The following is a 19,298-nucleotide window of genomic DNA, read 5'->3' as shown; positions in this document are numbered from 1 at the left end:
CAATAATCTCCTTTCTCTTCTGTTTTTCTGTATCTAAGGAATTGAGTATTTAAATAATTATTTTCAGGCAGTGAGAAACCAAAAAGAAAACCTCTTAAGCAAAGAATTCTACAGAATTCTAGAACCTGCTTTTCTTCATAATGATGTCTTTTCTTACGTGCATTGATATGAGATGGTTGGTTCTTGTGTTCAGTAAATGAAGATTCACTTCCCTGACAGAAACCATCATAACAATATTGATCTGGTTTGTTCTGTTTTCAGTGCAATGAAACTTCCTTCTTTTTTGAAGCACATAACAAGATCACATGCAAACATCTCTGGAAATGCTGTGTAGAATATCATACATTTTTCAGGTGAGTGATGCAGAAGTTGTGGTTTCGTTACCAAAAGGAGGGAGACTATACTGAGTAAGAACCTAGTTGTGCCTACAGAGTGGTGTAACACAGGCTTGCTGCCTGGAAACACATTTTAGCTCTTGGTTATAGAATGCTCTTAAAAGCTAATGCCTTCCTTTTTCTTACAATGATGTCAAACAGTAATTTTAAAATTGGGTAGTTTGGTGGTTTCATTTGTCTTAGAATTCTCTTCGCAACAGTATCTCAGGTTGTATAAAGTAGGCTTTAACAGAAGCATCCACAAATGTATATGGCAGGATTTAAGCTGCCATATACATTTTTGTGTATTTAACCATCACATTTTCTGTAGCAGCATTGACTTGAGTGAGGCCTTTGGAGTTCAGACATTACTATTTCCTACAATAAACAGAAATTTTGGTTTTTGATAGAAAGACTCATTGAATTTCCGTAATGTTTTGGTTACTTACTGAAGTGTTTCCAGTATTACACATCTCAAAACCACTTTCTTTTACTGTCGCAAAAACACTGACAGAAACGTGCAAGGGTGTCTAGCTTGGAACTCGTCGATGGGATGCTTGGGGCTGGCTTTAGGACTGCTGTAAATGAGTAAGCTCAGAATCCCTCCTGTAGTCTCATTACTGTGGCATGATGTTTTTGCCTGTTCCTGTGAAATATTAAGCGGAAGGCTGCTGTTGCCAGCAGTTTACAGTAGACCCTGAAATAAAGAGGTATGTAGTCAAAAGAGGAGGGCATAAACATGTGGCTTTGTGGAGCTCTCAACCCCATAAGAGTCTGCCTGGAGGTAGGGATGAAGAGGAACTAGCAGAAAATATTTTCTTTTTGAATTTTTTTTTGTATTTCTCTTTTCTTTTCTTGGGAAGGGGACTGTAATTGAGACCTATCTATTTGACTTGCTCTGTTGTTTTATTTTTCAAACTACACAGAGTGCCAGAGAATGAATCAAACTCTCTGTCAAGAAAATTCAGCAAGTTTGGATCCATAGGTTATAAACATCGGTACAGGTGAAGTTATTTCATTGTTTAAACTTCAGTTCATTCCTTCTTTTGTCCTCTTTTCTTCCAATGAAAGAAAAACCCCACCCAGACTATGACTCAGAGTGATTCTGCTGACGAAGCATGAATCAGGGCCATTTTAACAGACTCCCCTTGGGAATCTGGCAGTTTGGGGACAAATGTGAGTTACTTCTCGTTCTCCAGATCCCCAGAGTTGGAGAGGGCCTGCAGTAGCCCGTAGTGAAAGTGAGAGCAGCCTTGGGAGTGCTTTAAGTCAAAAATCTCCTTATAAGTCCTGAAATTATGTTCATGTCCTAAAACGTTTTTCCTGAGAACTGGGAAGTACCAAAATGAGGAGGCATGTTGGCTGCTGCTTGCCTTCTGGAAATTAGCAAAGGGTTGGTGCAAAGAAGTATGTACAGTCTGTAACTGTGATGCCCTTCTTTACAGCTGTGATTGAGCTATGGCAAAGGCTCTCGATCCGAATGGTTATGTCTAATCTGTAGCAGTACTGCTGGTGCAGTGCTGTTGATTTAAGAATAAAAATGAGGGCAGATCTGAATGGAGATTGGGGTATCTCTTCTGACTGGAATAGCTGGCAAAACTGGATAAGCATTCAGGGCTGCAAGCCTTGAAAGATGCAGTAAACTTCAGACTAAGGGTGTATAGGGAGCACTTAGTCTCAATTTTAGGCAGAGTTAGCCAAGTAGACAGTGTGACGTAGGGGCAGTTAATACTGTGATACAGAGGAAGATGTGGCAGAGAGAGTGGATTTAAGATCCTCTAGCTGCTGTGCCACAAAGGACTAGCAGAATATAGAATGTAGTTAAAATTGTAGGATGTCAGAAACCCAATAATCCAATAATTTTTACTGAGTTTTATTGGACTTTTATGTTTTTAAGTCTGTTGTGTACTGGGTCTTTGTCTAGTGAGTAAGGCACTTGATTTGCAAGTTGTGACCACGGTTTTAAATCCAGTTCTGTCTCATTGGCTGAGCAATTTTGAGCCAAATAATTTGTTACCTGATTTTTAGAATTGCTTTAGAGTTGTGTATTAAATGAACCTGAATGGGAGGGTGGAAAGCAGCAAATCAAAACCACATCTGAAAGCCTGGCCCCTCTCCTTTTCCATTTTCATTTTCCCTGCTGGTCAAGAGGGGATAAAAACAGTTCTTCATCTTCTGTAGTTATTTTGAAGCTGTTGCGTGAAAAAGCCCTATTTACTATAATGGCAAATTCTAGAGTTTTTTTCCATGGCCTGCAAATGTACCAGGTTTGTTTAGGTTTGTTTTTAGCTTGTTTGTCTGTCTCTCCCTTGTGTCTGTATTTCCACCATCGCTCAAGGAATACATGGATCATAATGAGTAAGGCTGACAATTGTTAGTTAGGCAGTTCTTTGTCACTGCTTCTTAGGAAGACTTTTCTAAAAACAAGAAACCCATAACCCCTAATTTCTCTAGCAGCTCCTGAATTGGATTTAGTGTCTGTGGTAGGTACTAATAGCAGTTCATGATAGTAGCTTTATTACGCTTGTCCTCAGTCAATTAGAATTCATAGTCAACTGTCTGTTACCCTTGGATGTAAGATCTTGCTTGTAAGGAAGGTGTTACTGATGGAGAGATGACTATGCCAGTTCTGAGACTGAGCTCATGTGTCTGAATCTGGACTGTCTCCAGCCAGGATCACTGGTGTGTTTTTGTCCCACCTTCTCCAACGTATTTCATAATAATCCAGATTATTTGGGTTATCACATTATCTGGCATGATCCAGCTTCTCCTTACTGTAGATAATAGGGGAACGATTGTACTGCCCTTCGGGTTTCTAGTTAGATCCTGACCCGCATTACCCCATCTGTGAAAATGAATAGGAGCTCAGTGGATTTCTGCCAGAGTACTGAGGATGAGAGCTTTCCTCATTGCACCATTTCAGCAGATTGGAGCAGGGCACTGGTGCTGGGGAGGAGAAAACTTTGTACTTAGCAGGACTTTCCAGTCAATTTTAAAAAACACCATGAAGCAGTTAACTACGTTTGAGTTATTCCTGCTGGTGGTGCATTTAAGTTTGTCTTCCTTTTTTAATAAGTTTCAAGGGTGATCTGTGATATGACTTGGCATGTTGGGATGATGGTCATTACTGACAGCTATATTTATAATGTTGTTTTTGTCTAGAAAACATTAAAGTATGTATTTCCCTTCTAGTATGGTGTTCTCTGTTTTGCTGCAGTGACTCTTGAGGACTCCTCCTGACCTGAGTGGATATTTAGTAACTGTGGGTTGTGACACCTAGTTGCATAATATTGATTATATGGTGTTAATGGTAAATAATGATAATCAATTGGTGATTGGCAGGTTAACTCTTTTCTTGGAATTCAGAGCATCAGTAACAGCATTTTCATGTGCTTCGAGAATCTTCTCTTTGCTTATCCATCAGCTTTGATTGTCTTCCCTCTTTACCTTTGGTCCCTGTTGTAGCACCCATAGCAGTGACAGTGTTGTGTATCTGTATACAACATTAGCTCTAAGCAGAAACCATAATCCAACCATTTCACTGTGTATGTGTGGGGACCATAATATTATCTTTTGGCTTCTTTTCTTTCTGGTTTTTTTTTTTTTTTTTACTCTTCTAGGTAGTTCTTATTAGGTGGCAGACAGTTTCAAGGAAAGCAATTTCCTTGTCTTAAGATCAGGTACTTTGGTTAATACGTGGAGGTGTTAGTGTGAGTGGAAGGTCTTATCCCCAGATGTTCTGTTAAAACTGCTTCCGGAATTTGCAAGACTAGTGTAGTTGCCAAATTTAAAAGTTGAGCAGAAGTGTTTTCTGGGTAGCTTGGGAGCAAAAAAACCCATTAAACTAAATATCGAAAAACAGCATTACTGTGATGTAGTGTTAGAATTTGGGGTTTTTTTGTCCTTTAATTCTTTTACAGATTTTGAGAAGATAAAAATTCTGCAGTGCTGACTACCCCTGTGGGGCTATTGGTGAAAATACAATCAGTATTTAGTGGAATCTATTTGCATAACTCAGAAAATCTGTGTATGTAATGTCTGTATAGTTGCTTGGCACTTGCTAGTATGATACCTGTTTACTTCTAAGTCATCAAACTGCAGGAGTTTAAGCAACTGGGAGTTAATAGTAACAATTATTTCTCTTGTGTAGTAAGTTTCCATAAGCAAACATGGAATTTTGGGGAGGAATATGAGGCCTGTTCTACATTTTTGTTAAGAACATTATATCCTGCTTATTCATGTGGACAGGAACATTAAAATGAGCATAAAATAATTTATTTAAACTTAATAACTTATTTAAATTGTGCAATGAAGAAGAGCCTTACTGTAAATGGGAATCAGGACTTCTACTCAATTTATTATCATCTGGGCCTGTGCTGATGAGAGTACTTTATTACAGTTTGCTTTGCACGGGGTTTTCCATGCCCTTTAGGTTGTCATTCCACATGGCAGAGAAGCAGCCCCTTAGTGATGGGAACTGAACAATGTTAAAGATGTGTTTTCCTGAGATGAAAACTTACAGAAAGAATTCAGGAAGCAATCAAATTACTTAAGAAAGTCATATGTAAGGATATTTGAGATTACAAAAGGTTACACTATCTTAGCCTATACCTAATAAGCCAGCATACTGTTTTAGTTGCATAGCTCCTCTTGAAAATGCCAAATACAGAAGAGGTTGGTGCAATCTGTTGATAATTCAAAACAAAAGTCAGGGTAGTGCTACTCAGCAGGAGAACCAGAGGTGGGGTGAGAAGTGAAGAGCTAACAAAACATGCTACCACGTGCCACCCAAAACCCGTGCATTTTTTTCAGTCTAAAGATCCTCTGTTTCTTTGATTATTTTTCCAAGTGTTTTCCCATGATTTTGTTGCGTTTTCAAGTGGCAGGACATCTTTGCAAATGACCAGAGACCCTTCTGTGCAGCTCCCACGGCCTGACCAGTGCATTGAAAGAAGTCGCAGCAAGACTTACCCCAAAAGAACACAACAGACAGGTAAGTCCTTCTCTGCTGGGCCTGTGGAGAGATGTCGTCTTTGGTCTTTGATTCATTTTGTTTTCAAGAGGTGACTCAGAACTCCTGCAGTGTCCTCAAGGATCACTCAGAATGGATTCTACCTTTTGCATTAGGTCGTTATTTATACATCACCTTAACTGGATCTAAAAACTCCAGCTTTGTGGATAAAAGTAAAAGAGGTGGTGTGGATCAAACATGATAAAGCCCCATGTTTGTAGGTCTAATGTAAAGTATGAAAGGGAAGTTTGAAAACATGCAGCGAGAACATGTTTTTTTTCAGGAGTCCTGTCTCTCACTAAAGAATTTTATACCCATGTGTCTTGGGTGTTGTCCCATTGTGTCTTGGAACGTTGTCCCATTGTTCCAGCTGCTGACCCAAGCTGTCTCTCTTGTACATCCTCTTCCCAGTTCAAGGGCAGTATTCCTTTGTTTTGATATTAAGCGGAGCAGAAGTTAGTGCCATGCCCTCTGCAGTTTTAACATGCTTCAGATGTGTGAGCTGGAAATCTATTCTGCATGCTGTAGATGTCAGGGGAGCCTGGAAGTTTTTACATATGTTGGAGGAAACATGTAAGATTAAGCATGGATCACAGGAGTCGTGCCCAGAATAATGGATGTTTCCTGAAATATAGTAATAAAGGCAAAAAGCTTTTCTGGTGTCAGGCTCCAGTTCTGTCTGTGATTACACGTGTATGGTTAGCTTCATCTGTGACAGCAGTCACGCAGATTTCAGTTGAACTGGTGTATGGAGTTAAGTATATATGTATATGTGTTAGCAGTTTGAGAAAATCTTGCCTGGGCTTTAAAATACAGGCAAGATTTCTCTTTATCATGTATTAGTATGGCATAATAATCTTTTGAGAATCACTGTTTTTAAAAAGAGAGCAGGTATATACCCATCTGGAAACCTCCCATGTTTATTGTGGATGCTGTCTTTTGACTCAGAAACAAAGCGGATGCATTCTTCCTTTTAGCTGCAGTGGGTCTTGAAGTGTAGTGTAATTAAAAACCTTGCTCTTGGAAAATACAAGCAGTTTACAAGAGATTTTATTTTATTTTATTTAGTTAAATGTAAGAAGAGAAGGATTGCTTTGCTTTCTGATTATGGTATCTTTTTGTTGTGTCTGCAGTTGTCAGTGGGTGCCTAAGAGGACAAGAAGCTGTTCACCCTTGAACCTAGTGACATAGACGTTTGTTCAGCTGGGCTGTCCTATTCTTAGGGTGGTAATTAAAGATGAACAGCGTTTCCCACCTCATTAGTCCCCAGTTGTGCAGAAAACTGTGTGACTATTCAGAGGTAAACTTGTCACCTGAAACTCAGCCCTTAGTTGAAAATAATGTTAGCCTTAGTGCAGGCAGTGAAAGCCAGTCTATTGCTGCAAGGGGGTGTGTGTTGTGCGTGTTGATTTTTTTCAGTCTCTTTGACTGGAATTGTGAAACCTTCCCGTGGCCTGTTCTGCTGATGTAATGTGAAAGAGAATTCTCTGGGCAATGTGTGTTTGTTGTTTTGATGGATTTAAATACTTTGTTTTATTTTAAAATAAAAAGGCTGCTTTTTCACCATCTTACTGATATGTATTTGTGTAATCTGTATCACGCATCTGGATTGTTTTGCTTGTAATTAAACTTAATTAATTATCCATGTGTTCCAAGTGTGCAGTCATTTTCCACTGGGGCAGGTGTAGTACCTGAAATGATTTTCAAGTTAAACGCATTTGTTTCATTTCCCACTGAAAATATGGGCTAAAAGAAAAGAGCTATGCCATTCAAATTCCATCTTTCCCTAAAAATGAGCATATTTTTTACTCTTTATTTTTTCATTTTGTATTTGGGTATTCACAATAATAAACATCTAGTACTCTTTCTCCATTTAAATGAGCTTTCAGATGCTGAAGGCAGACTAACGCTGCTTCTCCTCCATGGGTCAGACACGATGTGATAGTCTATTGCATGTCAGTACAATAAATCCACCTCTTTTCACCTAAACTAGTTCTTGGATACAGCAAAGTCCATTTCACACAATAAATCAAGTCTGTCTGATATATTTTAAGCATCATTTGTTTAAAAATACTAACACAATGTAGATTTTACTTTTACAGAATAATTTTTATCTCGGAAATGAGCCTAGTGGTGTAAACAGTTTTACAAGTTACTTAAAACTTTCTCTAACTGAAATGTTTGAGAGAATAATATGACATTTCTTCTTAAAATAAATATTCCTTTTGCATAATGAGATTATGCTGCTGGTTATCATTGATGGTTAGTCCTTTGTGCTTGATTTTGTGTTTCTGGTATGGTGTAATAAGATTAAATATGCCTTATTCAACATTTTAAACAGAGTGATTTTAGTTTGCATGTGTTGTGTATTTCTTAAGGTGTTTTCTGCCAAATGGTACTTAAATTAGGATCCAGCTGGACATGGCTTATAATTTAGTTTTTTGGAATGAAAATCAGAGTTCCATTTATTGTCCCAAAACCCAATACCCAATCACAACTTACAAATAGTTCTTACACAGTAAAATCCTTCTACCTTCTCCAAGTTAAGTATCTTTCCTCACCTACTGCTTTACTTTTTTTCCTTAAGATTGCAAAGTTAAGTGCATGAAATGGTTCCTTTCTGCAGCCAGTTCAATTAGCCATTCTGGTTTTGTTTCATTTTTTATCTGTTGGTGCCAGCAATGGGACCAGCTACAGCAGTGGTTTTGGGGGTAATTTGATGACCCACTAGCTACAAATGTGTGGCTGTAGCATGTTGAGTCTGCATTGTCTCCTTTGTAGAGGAGTGTGTGAAGTGCTAAAGCCTCTAACCTCTGTCATCTCATTAAAATGTTTTCCCTTGTTCTTTCTTTTTGAATACATGTTCTGGTGTTATAAGCAGTTACACAGTATGTGGTTTTTACATTTTTTTTCTGTCACCTGAAGGTAGGGGTTAGCTATCTTTTGCAGAGCTGAGCGACTAATAATGTTTCTTTGTCTCATTGGTCCATTAAAGTATGCTAAAGTCATGGGGAACTCTTAGAGTAGGTGCCAAGACAATAATAGAAAATATTTACTTTTATGTTTTCAGTAAAAATATTTGTGCTTTAAGAGAGGGATTGAAGGAGATGATACTGTGAACAGAGAGAAACTAGTTTTCTTGTGTAAAAGCCACTGCCATTGACTGATTACCCTGACAGGATAGACAGTGCAGACAGTTTGGCTTTAGCATGGCAGATTATTTTCCTAGAATCCAGATTACAGTGGTTTAAAGTGCAGTAACTTCCCTTTTGTCACTTGCTTAATACATTTCATATATCAGTTGTTCTAGGGTTAGTGGAAAAATCAGACCAGGAAACTTCAATGGCTATGCAATCAATGTTTTTATATTAGTGCGGGGGTTTTTTGTGTATGTTTAGGTTTGCGTTCAAATTGGTGTTCTGTTGGAGAAGGTTTTTTTTGTTTTGTTCTGTAAAGCTTTATATGTGAGATATGTGTAGCTTGTTTCATTTGCTTATTGTCCTGTTTCATTTCAGCTGAGAGAGAATTACAGTTGCATTTTGTTCTGGTTGCAAATCATAAACTCAACCATGGAACAGGATCTTTCATTATTCTGTCTCACCCTTTTAGGGCAAGACTGATAATGTTCAGCTTTCGCAGTACTGCGTAGGGTGAAAGCATTCATTATTCTTTTGACTTAATGCTGCACACGAAAAGCTCCTTGGGAACGTCCTCTCTGGACAAACATTGATGTGACCAGACCTGTTGCTGTGGGGCTGAGTTTGTTCAGCAGTGGAAAACACATTGCTTAGGGTTTGTTGTTGTTTGGTAGCTGAGAACTTGATTTGTCCATGCCTTACACACCCGGTAGTTGTATAAACTAGTGTAAAGTAAGTGCTGCCATTCTGGTTTAAAAGCCAGGTGGAGAATTGGGAGTGGATATTAAAGTTATAGTACTGTCTGTATTATAATAGTCTGTAAGTATTCACAGGCAGTCACGGTCCCTGCCATAACTAATTTACGTATTACCACAGATGCCTATCGTTACTCCACATCACCAACCTCAGCCATGGTAGCTAGAACTGTTGGTCTGGAGCATTCAAAGTCATGAATCTTTTCCCAGAACGTTGTGAGATTGGGTATGAAAGCTAGATTTTAGAAAATGAATTTTTGAGTAATTTGATATTTTACTTATTTATTTACTTTGAGCTTTACACTTTAAAGTTTGTTTTAAATCCAAGGTTTTGTAAAAGGATGGATGTGACTACTTCTGCATTCCGTGCATGGAGTGGGAGATGCACAAACCCTTGAGGCTACAGGTTTGGAAACTGGTTTGGAAAATAAACGTTATCACAGAATAGGCTATGCTAGTGTAGACATATGGAAGCCCATTAATTTTTATAGTCTCTTAGTAACACACAGCGCAAAGCACGAGCTCTTAACTGCGTGTTTTCCTTTTGATCACACTATCTTCTGCTCTCATTAACAGATTTAAATACTCACACTGCTTCCAGATAACGTCAGTGAAATGACTTCAGTTGATAACAGGCATGACGAGCTAGTTAGTTTGTCAGCCTCCTGAGGGTTTGGACATTTGAGTTTTTAAAAATGTAATAGTCTATTTAAATTGAATGCATAAATCAGCATCAAGATGGCTGTAAAAGGGAATCGAAGTGTGTGCATTCACCTTATTGGAAAAGTTCAGTGCAGTGAATGCTCACAGTAACTTACCTGACAAAAGGTAAACAACCAGGAAAACCTGCTACAAGTGAGCTGTTCAAGATTTCTGGCTATCTAAGGTATTTTTGAGAGGCCTATTACCTTGGCGCAGAAGAAACAGTGGTATAGATAAGGTACTGCAATGGGGTTAGTGTTTGAACAGTTTTTCTGGAGTCTGTTCTTTTATATTAGGGATATGGTATCATACAGAGGTGTCTGTTGGTGGAACAGTAGAGTAGTTAGTAAACGATACACGAGGTGAAACATACTTAAAGGCAGTTGTTGCTGTTTCTGTAAGTGTGGACAGAAAGCTCCTAATTAAGCTAGTTATTTGTACAAAAGAATTGTTGCAGGCAGCGGTGGAGTCAAACATGGCTAATAGGAGGTCTTGACTCAGTAGAAACCTATTTTGTATTTCTGGGTAGATTCTGCCTGTGTGTGATGGGCACTGGTGTGTTGTCTTCTCTTTGGTTTTCCCTCAACTAATTACTTGTTAAAATAGTGGAGTGGTAACCGGGGAACTCAACAGTGAGAAGGAGCTGCTTCTTTTCTAAGGATTTACTGGTACTGGCTGCTCCAAAAGCTGAGTTGCCCCATGTAGGCTCTGCAGCACCAGCCTTCGTGCAGTGTGCTGAAGGAGTTGCAAATGCATCACAGACTTTCTGCACTTGGGTGGACTGACTCTGCATCTCATAACCCCCATCGCCTGACACCCCGAGACAACTGGGTGTCAGTAGAATGGTGAGGCTGTTGCCAAACATAGCAAAGGATCAGTTCTGGACATGGCTATTACTTGTGTAGCACTTGACCCTTGGCTCTTTTTTTCTGGCAATTCTTTTATAGCTATGACATGTTTTGGAGCATGGGTTCTTATTGCTCCATCAAGTTGTGAGCACTCTGAGGGGCTTAACTGAAAGCTACCTCACTTATGCAGTAATACGTGAAGTATTGAAATTATTTCCTTTGTTTGAAAAAGTTGTATCTTTGCTGATTTCAATACTTCTGTGGGCCTGGTTATTATAGTGTGTTCTTTTATCTTACGTATTTGATGGCCTAGGAAAGGCAAGCTAAATATGCTCAGAAACCCCGAGATATCCTTGCAGTTTAACACTTTGACTTACTCCATTTTCATTTCACTACCAGTACCTTCCTTAAAGGTGGGAAATTTCTGCTTCCTGTTCTTATGTGCTGTCATCTTCATTTATTTGTGCTTTTTGACTGTAGGCATCCTTCTCTTTTTTAGAGGTCAGAGCAAGAATTTTTGTAGTAGTCTTTTATGGCCTTAATGAAGGCTGATGATTCTTTTTCTGATCATTTTCTCATACATATTAATTCAAGAATGTTTTTCGTTCCGTAGTTCTGTCTTTTTACCAAGCAGGTCATAGTGGCAGTGTAGCTATTGCTTCATTCTTGAAAACAGAAAATAACGGTATGGGCAGATGCGTGGTGCTTCAGAGAGTCTGGAGAATTGGTTGTCTCTTATTGCAGAAAATAGAGGATTCATTTAGAATGCCAAAACTTTACTTTCCTTTCTGTCTGTGAATCTGTGCCCATTCTGTGTTTTCTTTTTCAGAATATTTCAAATTCTTCCTAGTGCTTTTGCTTGCATAAACAACAAAAAGTGCCTTGAAGGAGCAAATATTGTACAAGACAGGACCCAGGCTGCTGCCTTCACCTGCCAGGCATTAGTCTGAAAAACTAAGTAGGGAAAGGAGTAAACTACATTGTTGAAAGCAGTAAGGTCAAACACATAAAGGGCTTGGCTGAGTTGCTTAAGCAAAGGCGACTAATGCCACTTGAGACCCTCTGCAGTGTATGAGGCATCTGCAGAAGACTAGCAGATTTAACCTGTAGGAGAGGCAATTGATGGCCAGACAAGATGCCTTAGGATATCTCAAGTATTTGTGTTGAAGTAGAGGAGAGTCCAGATACTTGTATGTCAAAGGGGTGGTATGGAAAGTTGAGGAAGATTGTGAAGAAATTCTTTCTCTGAGGTTGTGGAGAAAGCTTATAACACAAAGTCTCTTCACAGCTTAATTTAAGACATTACATTTTAGTTTTAGCCAAACAAAAAGGCTTTGAGTTTGTACCACTATATTAACAACACTATGATGGAACTACTGGAGAGAGTCCAGTGGAGGGCTGCGAAGATGATCCGAGGACTGGAGCATCTGTCTTACGAGGAGAGGCTGAGGGAACTGGGTCTGTTTAGCCTGGAGAAGAGAAGACTGAGGGGGGATCTTATCAATACTTACAAATATGTTAGGAGTGGGTGTCAAGAGGATGGGCCCAGACTATTCTCAGTGGTATCCAGTGACAGGACAAGTGGCAACAGGCACAAACTGAAACATGGGAAGTTGCATCTCAATATGAGGAAAAACTTCTTTACTTTGAGGGTGACAGAGCACTGGAACAGGCTGCCCAGGGAGGTTGTGTAGTCTCCTTCTCTGGAGATATTCAAAACCCGCCCAGACACGGCCCTGTGCAACATGCTTTAGGGGAACCTGCTTTGGCAGGGGGTCAGACTAGATGATCTGCAGAGGTCCCTTCCAACCCTAACTATTCTGTGAATCTGTGATTCTATGATGCTGTAGGTCGTGCCCGGAGGACATAGTCTTTTGTCGTTAGCAGTCTTACAGGCTTCAGTCAATCTGTTTCATTATCTTCAGTGAACATGCTCAGATTCCTGTCCATAGCTGATGTACATCATCAGTGGTGTTGCTTTGTTGTTTTACTTAACATCTGTTTCTGGAGGTGGCAACAGTTTTGTTAGAAATGACTGAAATTGCCAGTTAAATGCAAAGAGAATGTGTGAACTGAAGAAAAATTACAGATTAATATTAATAGCGCAGCATGGAAACTGAAATCATAGCAGCATTAGGAACAAATCTGTCTTGATGATTAATATATTACTACATACCAAACTGAACAGGACAGGTTTTTTTTTCCATGATACTGAGCTGTATAAATCTGTAGAACATAATCTTACCACTCCACTTTGACGTTAACCCAGTATGAAATATCCAGATTTCCTTGGCCCTCAGTGCTCTGAAATCATGAATACGCAAATCTGTTTCTTTGAAGCCTGTTATATGGGTGCTCAAAAAGAGGGGAAAGTGCATGTTCCTCCTGCTTCTTCAGGTTCCCTTTCATGGCTCAGGTGGGGACTTAAGTGCCAACAGTGCAAAAAATGCAGAATCAAGATTGAAAGATTATTGAGCACAAAACTGGAAACTAGGCAGGTAACTTTCAAATATTGGCCAAAAATTTCTGAGTCATTGAAACTGATGCTTAGCTGTCTCTGTCAGAGTATTACTCTTTATTGTCTCTCTCTATTTACATTATTAGTTCTCTAATCCATTGAGTTACAGTTACTATTTTCCTCATCATAATTTAGGATATGTTAGTGTTGCTGTGCTGTTAGCGCTGTGTTGCTACATCAATTTGAAATGCTTTCTTAGAACAAACATACTCATCTTGCTTTACCACCTAATCTAACGATTGTTTTAGAAGGCATTGGAGATTCCCAGGCTTTTCTCATGGCCTGTATTCTCCTCACACCTTTCTTCTCATTGGTGACTGACCATGGAATTCCCTTCTGGTGGCAATGGCGTAGTATCCCTTTGAGAACAACAGCTTCAAATGCCTCTGTCTCATGTAGAAGAGTAGTGAATGTTAAACTTTCTTGTGATGTGGTATAACTAGAAATAAGGATAAAACACAGAAGCGTGATGCTTATATACCCTTAGCAAGTAGAGCATGCACCAGGTGTTTTGTGTATCATTTTATCTCTCATGCTGCACTGTGTTCAGTAGGTGATTATGCTGAATAAGTGTGCAAGCATATACGCTACAGGACTCTTCTGTTTCTGTGTTTTTTTCAGGATCTAAGAACACGAGCCAGATTACAACAAATGGGGAAAATGAAGGAACTACCAAAATTATTGCACCTTCCCCTGTGAAAAGGTATGTAGACCAGCAGTTCCCTTTCAGCTTTTAAGATTGTGTATTGCATTGGATTGAGAAACACATTTAGTAATCATTAGTAACAGTATATCCTGCCCATAAGCTCAGGACCGTCTGATCTTCTGCTGACGAAGGTCAGAGAGTGTTGTTCTGTAATTCATTTTAACAAACCCCGATCTTCTGATGAACCTGGAACAGGGGTTCCAGGTGACACAGAGTTTGGAAACACACAAATTAGGTCAAGTTGATGGGAAGGCAAACAGTTTCAGTTTTAAAAATGAAAAAACCCAGATAATGACCCAAGGGGCACTGGTCAGGATAGTCCTGTGAAGTCCTATGTGTCTCTCCCCTGGGAGCTGTGGGCTGGCTGGTGGGGCCTTCAGGGCATGGGTCTTCTGCCCCTGCACAGGGTAAGCTCTGCTTGGGGTGTGTGGGTAGGGAAGAGCTGGGCATGGCCTCTCTTCCAGCAGTGATGTTAATCTTGCAGTCTGTTACCCATTACACCCTTCAATCAAGAGCAAACTCACAAGTGTTTGTGCCTGATCCTTAGGAGCAGTGAATTGCCAGGGCTCCTCTGGACTTGTGTGGTCTGCTCTCCAGCACTGCTTATCAGTGCTGAAGAGCGCATCTCTGGTTATTGGGCGTATTTGAGAGAAAGAGGTGAGGCTTAGATTCAGAAAGAGATTTATATGCCCACCCTTTATTTTAGGTGGTATTTGGGTGCCTGAATCAAAACAGAGTGATCTGACAAAACAATGAGTCAAAAACTCAGCACTTAACTTTTTTGCTTAGTTGTCCAAAAGTCTGTCTCTGCATGCCCAGTAACCCTGACAGGTTTGTTTGAGCTGCGTAACTCTGGCCTTTTCTCTCCATTGAAGCTGCGAGCTTCACATACTAGGTATCTGGACTGACCTCTGAAGAAGAGTGTAAAAGATTTACTGCAAATACCTGGTGCATAGTGTTTCCTATTGCCTAATATTTAGAACAGTTGCCTCAAAAAAGAAGAGCTGAGTTCAATTGCTTCCTCAATTTGAGGGAAATTGCATCCAATATTCTAGGCCTTAGAAAATAGTAGTGATCATGGGTTAAAAGAAGGTTTATGATTTTAGCACTTGATCATGCTGAAGCTACAGCATTGAGCAGAAAACAATACAAAGGTATATAAATACCTGGAGGGAGGGTGCAAAGAGGACAGAGCCAGGCTCTTTTCAGTGGTGCCCAGTGACAGGACCAGAGGCCATGGGCACACCCTGAAACACAGGAGGTGCCTCCCAAACATCATGAAACACTTTTCACTGTGAGGGTGACCAAGCACTGGCACAGATTGCCCAGGGAGGTGGTAGAGTTTCCATCCTTGGAGACAGACAAAAGCCGTCTGGACATGGTCCTGGGCAACTGGCTCTAGGTAGCCCTGCTTGAGCAGGGGGTTGGACCAGATGACCTCCAGAGGTGCCTGTCAACCCCAACCATTCTGTCGTTCTGTGACTTGTTACGAGAGAGAAAGGTACAAAGCAAGAGGTACCCTTATTCCATAGAACAGAGATGGTCACATTGGGAAGGGATAAGAGCCCTTCACTATAGCTTGTGCTCCAAATGCTGTGTATAAATTTTTAGCAATGAACTGTTAAAAAGAAATGGGTAGGCAGATTGTAGAGCAAGAACCAAAATAGGGGGCTCCCAACGTGGCAGCTTCAGGGTTTCTGAGTTTATTTTCTTACCTTGAAAGTTAAAAAGCAATTCACAGGCAGATTCTCACTGAATTACGGTTTTAAATAGTGTTAGTCACTTCTAGCAAAAAAGTGCTGGAAGTTGTTTTTCTTGCCTTCTTTCTGTTTAGAAATGGATTTGTTTTTCTCTGTGTCTCTGTCTGTGCATGTAAAACACCTTTCAGGTCTGCTAGGCTTAGTATGCATGACAGGTAGCACACATACTTTGTAAAGGGTTTGTAGTTTGGTAGTTTACTCCATCCTATGTAATTCTCGCATTAATTGTCAATCATGCTTGCAAAGCATCTTTCATAAGCTCTTACAAGCTGAGTTTTTGTAGTTTAACATCTTGTTCATTGTTGAGATACGTAGTTGGTCACTTCTGCATAAGTGGTATAAATTCAAGGTAAACAATAAAAACACCCAACAACAGTAATCTCACGTGAAATTCAGATCCTAACCTTTCCAAATACTTAGAATGAATTCAGTCCCTTTTGCGACTGCATTCCTGGAGATAATACTAGTATCTGAAGAGCTGCCATGCTCTAGCTCTCTAGCTGTAAAGTGTGTCTCTGCTCTGAATGAGTAATGACTTAGGAATCTAATGCAGTGAATTCACCTCCCAGGATCACTGCACGCTCTCTCTCTCTCCTTTTTAAGATTTGAGAACACTATTCAAATTTCTTTGAGTCCAACTTCAATCTAAATACTGTTCAGTAGTTTATGCTGTGCAAAACCAATTGTTTTTTGCCATATAGGACTGAAACATATTTACATGAGTTGCTTGCTTAGTCTGTAGTAAGCACATATTTTTAAACCTGGGAGTAGGTTGTATGGAAATATGAGTCAATAATTAATGGGTGCAGTATTAAGAACATGATTTACCTGATAAAGTGTAATTTAATTTCTTTTCCCGCTGACTTACTGTAGCTTTGCATTTTGTTCGCTATGTGAGAACTAAATGATTAACTCAGTGACCTGTAGTAACCAAAGTTTGAGGTTAAAAGTGGATTAGTGAGTTAAGTAGCTATGATTCCTTCATAAAGCTGAATCTGTAATCTCCTGCTCTGGGCAAAGAACTCTGGCTTATGTCCTTCTCTCTGTAAGCATCTGTAAAGCTTTTTTTTTGGTGCTTAAGTTGCACTTTGGAAAGATACGATGCAGGATAAGCATGACTAGCCATTGGTGAGAAGATGGGTGCAAAAGCATGCTTGAGCGGGAAGCCGCCTTCCAGCACTTGGACTGTCAGTGAGCAGGCTATCTAGGCCTATTAAAGGGTTGGAAGTTGTAAAAATCTACACTGCGATAATGGTAGGAATAAAGGAAGAACTGGAGCATCCTGCTGTTTTTCACCCCATCTCCTGTAGGTACAATGGGAGACAGGTTACAAACACTGATCTTAAGCCAGGTGCCTATCTTGACTGTCCTGGTACTTTACCATGCAGCAGTCAGTGAAGACAGCTCTTTCACGTTGTCAGATCCATGCTCAGTGTCTAGCAAAAAGAAAACATAAGGAGTTACTGGGGAATGAATAAGTAGAATATGCTACTTTATGAACCTGTGGTCTGTCATGGTTTGAATAGTTACCACCCCTGCCTTTGTTGCTTCCATCTTAAAGAAGGTACGGTAGACCTGGAAAAACGGTAGAGAGGTATGATAAGGATAATCAGAGGTATGTGGTGACTCCTGTACTGGGAGAGATTAAATAGTATGCGATTCTTTCACTTGGAAAAGAAATGAGACTGCTGTTAAAAATGTATAAAAAACAAATTATGGGGTGGAGTTTGTGGTTAGGGAACCATCATTCATAGGGCTTTTTTTCTTTCTGTGAGCACAGAACTAGCGAGGAACACAGGATGAAAGCTTTGAAATAAAATGAAATAATTGTTTGTGCCATAGATAAATACTGGAGCATACTGCATACTGCTACCAGGCACTATTTATGCCAGAAATTAAAAAATGTTCAAGAGGTGTTTAGGTAAATCCATGGAAGAAAGTTACATCATGAACTATGTAGAATAAAAAGCAGATAAAGCCTCTGGTTCAATAATCTGTTAACTCTTATTGTGGAAGATTGTGAGAGCATATCATATATTTGCCCTATTTTTAGACTTTTTGCCTAAGCATCTGTTATCATTTATTCTGAGACAAGACTGACCTTTTTTCTGACTCAGTGTGGCCATAATTATGAGCTTGTAGAGCTGATTTTCAGGGTTTTTTTTTTCCAGATTTTTTTTCCTTCCAATCAGTCTTTCTAGGAGAGATTCTTCAACATAGCTGCTGTTTGCCCTCTTTCACATAGCAGACAAATAGCTATATGCCAGGGTAGGTCTCTGTAATGACTGTATGCTTTTAAGATTAATTTTTAAGAGGTCGAGGGGAGAGAACATTTAATCTGTACACTGTGGGTTAAAAAGAAAAAATATATATCTGTACTTTTATTTAGCTTTAAAAAGATGAAAAATGAAAACAGTCCAGAAACCCAAAGAAGTAAAACAAGTGCACCGTGGGAGGAAAATGGCCCACAGAGGTAAGGCAAGGCATGGTGTCTTAGGTACTGTGCAATGGTAAATAACATGCCATGGCAATAGGTTGCAGGATATTGATATAATATATTAATGTATTAACAGGGTCATAATAAATCTGTATTGCATATAAGAAGATGGGTCTTACCATGGGTAAATAATCAGTTAAAAATTAGGAAAGCGGGTATAGGAGGAAGTGGTCAGTGGATGAGAGTCACCAGTGGCTTTCCACAGAGATTTGTTTCTAGACCTCTGCGATTGAGTGTATTTGTCAAAGACCTGGAAAAGGGGTGACGAAGTTTGGCAACGGGACAGAATTGTTTAGGATAGTGAGAGTAAAAGTTGTCTCTGAAGAGTGGCAGAGAGACCCCTAAAGTATGAGTGACAAGTCACTAGATGGTGGATGATGTTGAGTCAGTAAGTGTAAAGAGAGGCACGTCTGGGCAAAAAAATAACCCTAAATTTCTGAGTAAAATGAGGTGCTGTGGAGTTATGACGGATAACTTAATGAAAACATAACTATGTAGCAGTCAGAAAAATAATTAGCAATTATTAGGCAAGTGAGAGAACATCATTATGCCATTACATAAATTTGTGGATCACATATTTGCTCCATGAATTGTGAGTGCAGTTCTGATGTCCTTACCTCAGGAAAAGGAAAAGGCTTTGAGAGGGGCAGCAAGGGTGTGAATGGCTGTGCAAGAAATCTGTACAAGGAGCAATGGCATAGGCCAGGCAGGACTCTTCATTCAGTTGGAAAAGAGGTAATTTCAGGGTATGTGGTCTAGAAAATCATGAGTAGTATAGAGAAAGGAGGAGATCAAGATTGTATTTTTCCAGCATAAGAACTTGGGATCTTCAGATGAAGTTATTGGAGGTGGTTTAAAGACATTGAGAAAGGCAAGTGAGTAGTGACTCGCCATGAGTAGGAGACCTGTGGTCCTCCTTTACAAGGGATGCTGGAAGTTAATGGATTCATGGGAGAAGCTGAGTGAGTCATGGAAGAGAAACCTCCAAGG

The 19,298-nt window shown here is 39.6% G+C and overlaps 1 protein-coding gene across 4 annotated transcripts in view; it reads left to right on the top strand.

The window, feature by feature from the left end:
* The window catches only part of EPB41L4A (erythrocyte membrane protein band 4.1 like 4A), a 143,560-nt gene that overhangs the window by 92,910 nt on the left and 31,352 nt on the right, over positions 1 to 19,298 (top strand). For 2 of the 4 annotated variants that reach the window (XM_068422368.1, XM_068422367.1), the window contains exons 10-14: positions 262 to 353; positions 1,301 to 1,378; positions 5,255 to 5,367; positions 13,967 to 14,048; positions 18,201 to 18,284. In XM_068422368.1, coding sequence (XP_068278469.1) covers positions 262 to 353; positions 1,301 to 1,378; positions 5,255 to 5,367; positions 13,967 to 14,048; positions 18,201 to 18,284 — 449 coding nt within the window. The remainder of the gene's footprint in view (positions 1 to 261; positions 354 to 1,300; positions 1,379 to 5,254; positions 5,368 to 13,966; positions 14,049 to 18,200; positions 18,285 to 19,298) is intronic. The other 2 variants (XM_068422370.1, XM_068422369.1) reach the window with 1 other exon arrangement.

The sequence above is a fragment of the Nyctibius grandis genome, chromosome Z (genome assembly GCF_013368605.1).
Source record: "Nyctibius grandis isolate bNycGra1 chromosome Z, bNycGra1.pri, whole genome shotgun sequence".
In the NCBI taxonomy this organism is placed as follows: domain Eukaryota; kingdom Metazoa; phylum Chordata; class Aves; order Nyctibiiformes; family Nyctibiidae; genus Nyctibius; species Nyctibius grandis.
This window is presented reverse-complemented; position numbering and strand designations above follow the sequence as displayed.